The sequence below is a fragment of the Lissotriton helveticus genome, chromosome 5_1 (assembly GCF_964261635.1).
Source record: "Lissotriton helveticus chromosome 5_1, aLisHel1.1, whole genome shotgun sequence".
Taxonomy (NCBI): Eukaryota; Metazoa; Chordata; class Amphibia; order Caudata; family Salamandridae; genus Lissotriton; species Lissotriton helveticus.
In genome coordinates this window covers 938868530-938880579 of record NC_136065.1, presented here as the reverse complement: position 1 = coordinate 938880579, position 12050 = coordinate 938868530, and the positions used below count along the sequence as shown (strand labels likewise).

The following is a 12050-nucleotide window of genomic DNA, read 5'->3' as shown; positions in this document are numbered from 1 at the left end:
CACACTGCAGCAGGTACAATAACCCCTTGAACTAACTAACCGAATAGTGATCCTTTGATCTGCAGGTTACACTTCCTCGATCAGGCATGTTTCCACTTCAGAACAATCTTACTAAGAATGGGAGCTGTGGTATGTAGGCACACAAAACCCGACAAGAAGAAGTTAGAACCTGCACCATGTAGCTGATGCACACAGCAAGCACCTATTTGTTTCACAAATGAACCACTGTCTGTGTCTGTCCCCTGCTGCAGGACCCTATTGTCGTTCCTGATGAGGTTCCGGCTCAGACCCCATCTTGTCTTGGGTCCGGTAGACCTACCGATGGGTCTGTGCGGCTGGCAGCACCCAGGCCGGACCTGCTGAGCACACGGTGCACACACTAGCGATATTACACGGAGTTACAGCAGTCGCATGGCTAGAGACCCTCTAAGCGATCTCCCTGCCTAGAGCCCCTCTGCATGTTTAATTTCAGGTATTAATTATTTTCTTTCTTCTCATAAACAATTTTATTAGTCCGTCAATGTCACATAAAAAGCACAAAAAAAACAGCAAGTCAGCTTTAACAGATTAAATGGACTCCAGGCATCAATCGTGAATGAGCGTACACTGTCACGATCCTTAGACTATTAAAGCCCAGGCCCGGTACTCTGTGCCCCCCTTGCAACACTTCTAGTCCCCCCGTACAGTGTATGGGTTTCCTCGCGCTGGATTGCTGACTCGACAAACCAGCATTTAGCAGCGAACCCCGCAGCCTCATCTCGGCGATCCACAAGTGCAGGGCCATGTGCCAGGGCGGGGGCACGAACATGAACTGAAAGCTAAATCAAGCGTGCAGTGGGAGCGTGTGAGGCAGAGAGGAGACGCCATGCATAAGCACATCGCCTGCTCAGGCGCGCACAAGTTTTGTCCCCTTCGCGCACCAAACCGACAACAATAGTCTCGCCAAGGCGAAGCAGCGCATGAGCTGCATTCGCTAGGCGAAACCTATAAAGGTCTGGCGTTAGCAATGGATTCACAAAATATGATACGCTACCACAACTAATCTACATGCTAAACCCACGACACACACGATTGTTCACTGTCAGGAAATGAGGGCACACTTTGTGTGCCACTCCTGGTCCCAGGACAGATCGAGGACCTTGCTCATGTCAAGAAACAGACCTGCGGCTGTGCATACATACTAGATTAGAGGGATACGAGGGCCAACAACTAAAACCTTGGGCTTCATGTAAAAGTGTAGCGGTTGAATGCTAAAACCCATTTCAAATGTACAAAACCCATTTAACGATTCAGAAAAGGTTTTCCAAATCGTTAAGAGCGCTTATGCAACCACTGACAGTGGCTATTTGAAAGGGGCATGTTAGGGGTACCCCTTCAAAATACAGACTCCTTGCGGTATGTGGGAATGATTTGTGAGCAAAATCTGGTCGCAAAACATTAATATTTTACCACCACCTCAAAGGAGGTGGTAAGCTATTCGCAAACAAGAAGGGGTCCTCTTGGGAGGTTGAAAAAACCAAAACGTTTTTAGGAGTGCCGACACCTAGAAATGGATTGCGTAACCTTTCATTTTTTTAATGCATCCTGTTTTCCTTTGAGCAAAACGGGAAGCCTTAAAAAAAAAAAATTTTGCTTTATTTAAAAGAAGTCACAGATATGATGGTCTGCTGAACCCAGTAGGGCACCATCCCTGTGATTGCGGTCAATCATAGTGGTGACAATTTATGACCTACCTAATGAAAATTGATGAGGAAGGTCTAATTGCAAAACACTACGATCCTATATTATATGAGCCAACCTTTAAATAGATCGGCTGGAAAAATACCAATGCATTTGTTAGAAGTCGAGATTTAAAATGCGACCACTTTTACCAAGCTCATTTAAGTACACTCCAATTAAGAAATCGCAAATAGACAATCGTTATTAGTCACAATTTACGACTTCATTTTGGAACCTGTGTACACAAGGATACCAGGATACAAGGATACCAGATACTTGCAGTTGGGCACCTTATATGTTTTTCTAAAGAAGGAAAAAATCAGGTCCACACACAACAAATACAATTGTAGAAACTAGCTTTGAAATACCACAGCCTGCCAAAGATTAATTAACGTACCTCTGCTTCAGTTTCTAAAGTTGGTTCTTCACTTTTTAAAGGGTGGAAAAGATTGTGAGGTACAACGAATGGCTCTCCAGTTTGATATGAAGCTTCAACCTTTGACTTGAAAGAAAAAATTGGTTAGTACTTACCATACACAAAAAGGTAATGCATCCAGTAAAGAAAAATACAGAAGTCATACCTTAACAGGCTTAACATCTTTCAGTTTTCTTCTCACTTTCTCTCTCACTGCTTTAGTTTTATTTTGGCTTTCAAAAGCAGATCCATCTAAAAACATCACAAAGATATACAACATGAATGAGGCTTGGAGAGGCGATTAAGAAATATTACTACTACTCTTATCTCCAATGTAAATGTTAATTTTATCAGGGGTCAGAGAAGTGATTTCCTAAGCCAACAGGAATTCAACTTCGCCAAAAGCCAGAACAGTCTCACTTTACCTAGGCCAACACATTATCTACAGCTCAGCTGTATTTCCGGCCAATATGGACTTCATGATGGAGGCAATTGTGTTTCCCTGATGCCATCTAAATTGAGTGGAAAACATAATGCCCGCATAATCTTTCCCAGTAGCAGGGAAAGGATACAAGGGTTGTCTCTGCTTCCAGCACTGTACAGCAGTGGGACAGTTTGCACTTCAGCACAGGGCCCCTTTCTTCCCCACAATGTATTTTCTTTTTAAACCACCACAACTTCATGATTCTAAAACTGGCAGAGTTTACATGCAAAGTTACAAAGTTGCGATGTCCAGGACGTCACAACTTCACCCACCTCTAAACATCTATAAGTATTACTCACAACATTTTACTCAAAGGGAGAGTGTCTGGGAAAGGAAACGGGGACTCATTCAAAATGGCTACTTGAGAAATGTTCACATTCTAAAAAAAAAGCCATATGGAGTTAATCCTTGTTATATAGAGAATACATAACAGTTAAACGTAATGCGAGCCTAGGCAGTCATTGAGGGATTCTGGTGACATTTACAAACCATGTCGAGGCCAACTGGTTTATAAATGTCACTGGAACACCGAAATGGCAATATAGGGCCACATTACACGTTACTCATTATGTACTTTCCATGGTTTCGTAACAGATTTGACTATTCTTTAATAAAGATTTAGAGCACCGGTTCTTAACTTTTTGACTTTTTTGAACACCCACTTAATCATTATTGGAATGCAGGAAGCCCACTGAAACATTATTGGAATTCGGGGACTACCACTGAGTCTTTAGCTGGAGAACCCAATTTCGATGATTTGAACTGCAAATCATAACACAAAAATACAGAAATAAGCATTCATCAAACAAATATATAAATATTGAAATATTTTCTTTGTCACAAATATAGAAAAATTAACATTCTAACAGAAAGGTTGGAGCTTTGCTAAAAAAAAAATTATTAAACAAAAACCACGTTATTTATTATTTTCACATTGAGAATATATTACAATTTGACATAGATATTGGCCTGGCTGACATTACAGTAATACATTACATGTAAAACAAGCAGCAACAGCTACATTGAGAGTCAGGGGGGTTAACCTTCTTACGCAATCTCACATCTATGCTAAGCAGCAGAGCTAGGGCAGTTGCGACGTTATATATCTGCCCCATCTGGGCCATTCTCAGCAGCCCGATTGCCCGGCAGGGGGCGTTATAAATGAGCTGGGGCAATGATTACTCTAGCTCTTCTACCCAGAAGGAAAGTTTAATGCAACACACCGCAAGGGTATCTACATAAACAATATTGTCTACCAACTCTGTACAGCTTCCTGAGGTAATCATGAAATGAAGAAGATGACGATACGTTGTAGGATAGATATAGTTGGTTTATTTCAAGAGCCGAATAAGAAGTAACAGGAGCCCATGCCAACCGCTGCACTGACATACATGGAATCCCAACACGTAGGATTCTAGGTTCCAGTGCATGCGGCGAGTGCGAGAGAGCAACACGAGGATACAACACATCCTCCTTTCTAGAAAAGAAAAAGGAAGTATAATAACATAAAGATGTAAACTTATAATACATTGAATAAAAGTAACTTAACAGTCTGATATGATAAACTTAATTTCCAACTTTGTAGTCTTTGTGCCAAGTGGGGGGTTTCCTTAACCGGGGATTATATATTTTGTGAGAAAGAAAGGGAACTGGCAGGTGTGAATGAGAGGTTGTAGGAAATTGACTGGAATTGGGAGAAAGAGGGGTTCTTGATAGGTTAGGAGAGGAAGAACTACTTGAAGGTGACATATTCATACATATAGATGGAACTTTAACAACCTTGGAGAGGCTCCAAACATTTCCATCTGATAATTCCACAACTTGTCTACCCACTCTAATAACAAGTAAGGGGTCGGAGAAATGTGACACACCAGATTTAATAAAACCGGACTTTCTCACACGTACCCAATCTCCGACCTTGCACGGATTGTTGGTAGTAGTACTAACCACAGGAGAATTACGTTTCTTGTATTTACCGATTAGTAGATCCCTCATCCAGGGCTGGCTCATATTACACACACCCTTTCTCCCCCGCATTTTTTCAAAGGGAGACAAATCTCCATCAGATTTTGGGGTGTTTCTATAACTCCACAAGAGTTTTCCAACAGCATCGTAGCAATTCTCACCGTTGCATATAGCAAGTTGTAAACCCTCCTTGAGCACCCTGATCCACCTTTCTACCATGCCGTTACCTTGAGGATAATACACTGAAGAACGTTTGTGCAAAATACCATGGTTGCAACAAAAGGATTTCATCTCCGCTGAGGTGAACTGTGTGCCATTATCAGATAGGATGGAAGTAGGGAAGCCTTCTTTTTCAAAAACTGATTTTAAAAAGTCGATAACTACCTTAGAAGATACTTGGGACACGAATTTCACCTCAGGCCAACTGGAGAACTGGTCTATCAATACAATGGCATAAACTGGACTACGACCTAAACACATCGGACCAGCAATGTCTACCGAAATGCATTCCCAGGGCTTAGAAGGTTTCGAGATAGAATCATGTTGATATTTTATAGGTTTCTGTGATTTATCACTCACACAACATTCAATACAAGATCTTACTTTTTCCTCAATCAACCTGTCGACTCCCGGCCACCAAAATTCACTCCTTATTCTCTTTTTCATACTGGACATGCCCGGGTGACCCTCATGTGCCATGTCTAGAATGGTGTTCCTTAAACCGTGTGGCACAACCAAAAGCAAACCCCTCAACAAAGTTTCACCCTGGATGGTTAGCTCTTGAGCTACATGGAAGTAAGGCAAAATACTAGAAGATAGACTGTTCTTGGAAGGCCAACCATTTTTTACAAAAGATAAGACATTCAAGTAATCACGATCTTCACCACAAGCCAGTACCCAATCATTTTCACGGATGCAACCATTGGACACTTCACAGATTGACACAACTTTATCAGGATCATCATCAGGAGCAACTTGGTTATCATCTTCTATAGGTAGTCTAGAAAGGAAATCAGCTAGCACATTTTTCGCTCCTGGAATATATTCAACTGAAAAATGAAAGTCTTGCAATTTATATTGCCATCTTGCAATCCTAGAAGTGGCTTTTCCACAACCTTTAGTTGTGAAGAGATCCACAAGAGGACGATGATCAGAGCGAACAACAAAATCTGTACCATATACATATCTGCGAAAATATTCAATTCCCCACCAGCAAGCCAAGGTTTCTTTTTCCAAAGTGGAATATTTTGTTTCTGCGCCACGTAACGGTCTTGATGCAAAAGCAATGGTTACAAAACCACTATTTTGCTTCTGCATCAGCACCGCACCAACGCCAACATTGCTTGCATCAGTGACAATAAATGATTTACAATTGGTGTCAAACGGGGATAAGGCAGGAGCAGAAATGATGCATTTCTTTACAAAATTAAATTGATTTTTGCAATTGTCATCCCAAATGAATTGTTGTTGGTTTTTCATCAACTTCCGTAAGTGAGAAGTTTTATCAGAAAAGGAAGGAATGAACTTTGCGTAATATTCGGCTAAACCGAGAAAGGATCTGAGCTGATCTTTGTTGACTGGTTCGGGAGCATTCTCAATAGCTTTAACTAAACTTAATTTGGGAGAAATACCCTCTTTGCTGATGGAATGGCCTAGGTAATCTACGGAATCTTTGCTAAATTTACACTTTTCCTTGGTAAGGGTAAGACCGTTGTCTTGTAAGGTGGATAGAACCTTAAATAACATTTCAGAATGTTCACATTCATTTTTACCGAAAACTAATATGTCGTCTTGGAAATATAATACATTAGAAACATTTTTGAACATGTTGTGCATGACTCTCTGAAACACTGAGGACGCGGACACTAAGCCAAAAGGCATTCTCTTATACCTGTAGGCACACTCAGTGGTTATAAAAGATGTAAGATGTTTGCTGTCTTCGTGAAGAGCTATCTGATGATATGCGTTAGATAAATCCAATGTGGTGAAGACCGATGCATCCTTAAGTTTAGAGAACATTTCACCAATATTGGGTAGAGGATGTCTATCAACCCACACATTAGAATTTAAATCGCGCATATCAATACAAAGACGAATTTTCCCATTAGGCTTGTGGGCCACGACTACTGGAGAAAGCCACTCAGAGGATTCAATTTCCTCAATTACATCCAGGTCACATAATTTTTGAAGTTCTTTCTTAACAGATTCTCTTAAAGCCAAGGGAATATTGCGTACCTTATGTACCTTGGGAACAGCATTGTGTTTAAGAATAATTTTATGTTTGAAGTTTTTTAACAAACCTAACTTGGAGGAAAAGACCTGCGGAAAAAATGTTTCCCATTTGTTGTCAGAAGATATATCAACAGAATTGACAAAATCAGAATACCCCAGAACTTGATCAGGATGGTTGGGATCAAGTTTCATCATTAACTCTCCTTGTTGTGGCCAACCCAGTAAACATGACCCATCTTTGGCAACATATACTTTAGCAGGAATCGACTTGCCCTTGAACGATAAGGTGGAGTGAAAGTATCCAAATACTTTGATAGGTTTTTTACCATAACCACGTAGTCTTATGTCAGAAGGAAATAAGGATATAACATCAGGAAATTCTTTCAACAAAACATCGTCACCAATCAAGGTGTACTTTGCACCAGAGTCTGCCATGACTTTTATAGATTTGGATCCAATTTGAAGCATACAGAAAGGTGAATCTTTTTTTTCTTCTCCTACTTCGTATACGGTGCATACATCATCATATACATCATCATCCATGTCTACAGCTTGAACTTGGGTAAATCTGGGGCGTCTATATCCGAAGAAAAGTTTTTTGATTTGTTGCGATTTTTGCACATCCTCGCAAAATGACCTCTAGATTTACAATAGTTGCAGAATTGTCCTATAGCAGGACATCTTTTATCTGTTGCAACGTGTCCGGGAAAACCGCATTTGAAGCAAACTACTTCCTTTCTGAAATCCTGATATGATGAAGAAGGAAGCGTAGGTCTGTTAGGAATAGATTCAATTAGACTTTTCTTGACAGTTTGAACCACAGAAACATTGGGTTTATCTTGAAGTAATTCTTTTGGTTTTTTATCGGACAATTCTTTGATGCCCAACTTCATATCTTCAAATCGGTGTGCAATATCAAGGGCTTTTGAAAGAGATAAATCTTTTGCATCGAGTAATTTTTCTTGGAGTTTTACATCAGAAACGTTATGCACAAGCTGGTCTCTCACCATTTGATCGTGAAACTGTTGGTAGTTACATTTGGCAGCTAGAATCCTCAAATCTTTGACAAAAGAATCAATGGGTTCAATGGGAAGTTGTTGTCTGCTTAGAAACTTGTGGCGCGCTACAACTTCGTTGACTTTCTTGATGTATTGTTTATCAAGTTGCATGATGGCATTTTCATAAACATCAGTTTCTTCCTCAGAGGAATTGTCTAAAGTTAGGGGAGGAAGATGAGAAAGGACTTGTCTTCCTTCAGTACCCAGAGAATGTTTGAGAATTGCGAGTTTCCGTTTATCTGTATAATTTTCTCCACCTATGGCTTCAAGGTAAGCTTCGAAACCTTCGCGCCACTGTTTCCACTCTAATGGAGGTTCACCTGGACTTGCCAGAAAAGGTGGTGGAGCATTAAAACTTTCCATTGTAAGTAATACAGAAATTTTTTTTTTAGAGACAATATGATGTTATAAATAACCTTGAAAAATAGTTTGAATTGGAATCAATTCTTTCAATATAAGAACTATTGTGAGATAATTGCAGTCTTTTATTGAGCAGAGTAATGGATTTACTGGAAGAAAAGCTTTGTGATGTCACAGAGGCGAGAGATCTGTAAGATTAAAGTTTACTTGTGCTGACTCTGTCTTTGTGATGTAATCCGAATGTGGAACATGAAGTTTGCTTGTGCTGACGCTGCCTTTGTGATGTGAAACAGTAGGTGGAGCGCGAGCTTTTGCGCATGTGTTGGTTTGCTCGAGATGTTCCTAGTGCGAGGGGTTCCTAGCGCGTGATGATGCGCATGCGTTGGTTCAAATGGCAGAGAAATAGAAGGAAAGTGAAATAAAAGTATTAAAGTCTCACCGCTTTAGTAGAAAGAGCGGGATTTTCGGGATGGTTTGGATCACAGGATAACAAAGCTTCGGTGAAGTGCGTGGTGAAGATTGCGCACTCAACTTTAGCCACGGTAATCTTGTCCGGAGGTCCCGGGGCTGTAGGCTCCGAAAATTATGTGAGTTCGCTTCTCCGACGTCGCCAGTGAGGTAATCATGAAATGAAGAAGATGACGATACGTTGTAGGATAGATATAGTTGGTTTATTTCAAGAGCCGAATAAGAAGTAACAGGAGCCCACGCCAACCGCTGCACTGACATACATGGAATCCCAACACGTAGGATTCTAGGTTCCAGTGCATGCAGCGAGTGCGAGAGAGCAACACGAGGATACAACACTTCCCTCTCTGTCTCTGCTTCCAGGATCCCAGTCAAGTAAGTCTGGTAAGGACCCCAAATATCCCTGGGACAACTCCGAGGGGTAAGGAACTCATGGTAAGTATCGGATTGCGTGCTGCAATAGCCAAGCTTTGCTAATTTTAATCAAGGCCACCCATCGCACATTCTATATTCTGTTTGATGCTCTTTTTAATGCTCCCATGAACCAGGCTGAGAATGACAACTTCATTTTTAGTCTTCATTTTCAAATTCCTATCAGTTACAGAGCATTTAAAAATTTCAATTTTACATTTTGTTTCTTTATTTATATACACTTTGTGAATCTGTTCATAATATTTAATTTTCTAAGCAGTTGTGGAAACCTCAGGAGTCGTCACAAAACCTGATTGGTCTCCGAACCAGAGGTTAAGAATCACTGATTTAGAGCTTTTAAGCATCATCTGATTAGTATTGATTGTTTGTCAGAAATTGCAGATATACCTGTCAATGTTTTGAGAAATTTAGGTTTTAATTGGGGATAATGTGATAATATTTAAAATCATCTGTGTTATGGAACGTGTTTTATTATAAATCAAATTTTAAATGGAAAGTGCATTGAAAGGAAATTAAAAACATGCTTTGTAAAATGTGCTCTTCTTTTGTAGTACTTTGACACTATAGAGTAGGTTTAACAAAACATATTTATATAAAGAAAGAAAACAGTGCAATGTGTAACCTATTACTGACTAGGTTCTGTGTTCACAATGTTTATTCTAACACACTGGGGAGGATTCATTGGCAGAAGCTTGCATCAAGGGTGGGGCTGCAAGGGTAAGCTTGTCAGCTGTAATGATTGATAGTCCAAGAGCAGAACGGTCATTGTGAAAGCCTCTTTGGTTTTACCAGCACTAATGGAAAGGCATACTGCTGTGTTTAACCTTTCTATTTGTTTAGGGAAGCTAAATATCCTAAAAACTAATTTTGCACTGAGAAATGCTGGAAATAATTCACTGTTAAACCTCTTTCCTGTGAAATACAAACTTTGAAACCACTAGCAAATGTTCAATAACAAGTCTTACCCAAGTGGGGTGTGTGTGCGTGTATGTGTGTGAATATATATATATATATATATATATATATATATATATATATATATATATATATATATATATATATATATATATATATATATATATATATATATATATATATATATATATATATATATATATATATATATATATATATATATATTCACTGACAAAAACCATAGGTTTCAGGTAGGTTATAGTTAGGATTTAGCAGTGGAGAAATTCACTGAAAAAAACATAGGTTTTAGGGGTGTTATAGTTAGCTGGACATTTCACTCATACAAAACCATTGAAATTCCTCCGTTATAGTTAGTTGCACTAACTGTAACTCTCGCGCCCGCAATCCACTGGTGATGATGTCACATATTACATCATTCATGACATGGTCAGTGACATCACTGATGAGATCTCAAATGCCATCACTGATGACATTGCTGATGACATCATCCACGTGACACTTAGATACACCTCATCATACACTACTATAATCTTTCATCACCCACTGTAAAATACAGAGTACCACATTTGAATCCATTGACACACCAATACAAGTATCTAACAACCCACTCAGTCATTCCTAGATCTACACAAACATGTAATCAATTACCAATAGATTCACTCATACATGCTGTCAATGATCAATAGAACACTACCAAATATACTTAAACACTTATATTGACATTAAACACCAGCACACATCCTGTTTACTTATGCAGTCATCCTACTCACTTATGCAAACAATGGATCATATTTATATTTACTCAGCTACACACTTATACAAACACCACTTCATTTATTCATATAGATAGTAACTCATACTCAGTGTGTTATAAAATCACTATTACAAGTATACAGTTATCCATACAGTCACTCATGCAATCACTGAGTCTTATGTATACTTATTTATATACAACAAATGTCACACACCCCGGGGGGTGGCGGTCCCCGGGGCTGGGGGGCCTGAGAGCCCCCACCTATTTCAAAAAAGCCCCGGGGTGTGGCGGTCCCTGGGTCTGCGGGGGCCCCGGAGCCCCCCCAGCTAAAGTTTTAAAGCCCCAGGGGGGGCGGTCCCTTGGGCTGGGGGGGCCTGAGAGCCCCCCCACCCATTTTGTACAAGCCCCGGGTGGTGGTGGTCCTCGGGGCTGCAGGGGGGCCCCATGAGCCCCCCGCATACATTAACTAAGAGCCCCGGGGGGTGGCAATCCCCGGGGCAGTGTGGGGGGGATTGGGACCCCCAAACTTTTTTTTTATTAATGCCCCCGGGATTTGGACCCCGGCAGCAAATTACCTTATTTACCGCGGAAGATTACGTTTCTTTTTTTTTTCTATTGCAAGGATGCGCGGATCCTACGCACATCCCGCGATATTAAAAAAAGCTGTTTGTGGGACCCCCTGAGCAGGCCTAGGGGGTCAGGGTGTGTCTACCCTGCCCCCTTTTTGCATTTTTCGGCGTTTGTTTTTGGTTTCTTGTGCCTCGGTTCTGCATAAGATGGCTGCCAACACTTCCTGATTTTGACAGTTGTCAGCCAATTAGCATTCAGCTTGTGCACGGCAGGGTGCTTGTAGGCTGCGCGTAGGGTATGCGGATAGTACGCGAATCCTCCGCGCCCATAGATATATATGTACTTTTAACTGTCATTTTCTCAGGAACTACTGAATGGATTTACGCCAAATAAGCTAAAGGCACGAGTCTGAACCAAGGACTACCTATTTGCCAAACTTGGTGTAATTCCGTTCAGCAGTTCGGGCTGTAGCTGCGGCTAAAGGTCCTATGGGAAATTGCATGGGGAAAATGTGTTTTGGGACCCCCCTTTTTTCTCGGCCCCCGCTTGATGAATCATCGTGAATCTTTCAGGATAGGAGTGGACCGGAGCTGGCCAAACGTTTGGAAAATTTCACGCAGATTCGTCAACCGGCGCCAAAGTTATTCCAAATAGAAA

At 40.7% G+C, this 12050-nt stretch overlaps 1 protein-coding gene across 7 annotated transcripts in view; it reads right to left on the bottom strand.

Moving 5' to 3' along the window:
- The window catches only part of CC2D2B (coiled-coil and C2 domain containing 2B), a 1917855-nt gene that overhangs the window by 1400430 nt on the left and 505375 nt on the right, over nt 1-12050 (bottom strand). For all 7 annotated transcript variants that reach the window (XM_078643430.1, XM_078643434.1, XM_078643435.1 and 4 more), the window contains exons 8-9: nt 2301-2386; nt 2117-2221 (exon numbers count right to left, since the gene is read on the bottom strand). In XM_078643430.1, coding sequence (XP_078499556.1) covers nt 2117-2221; nt 2301-2386 — 191 coding nt within the window. The remainder of the gene's footprint in view (nt 1-2116; nt 2222-2300; nt 2387-12050) is intronic.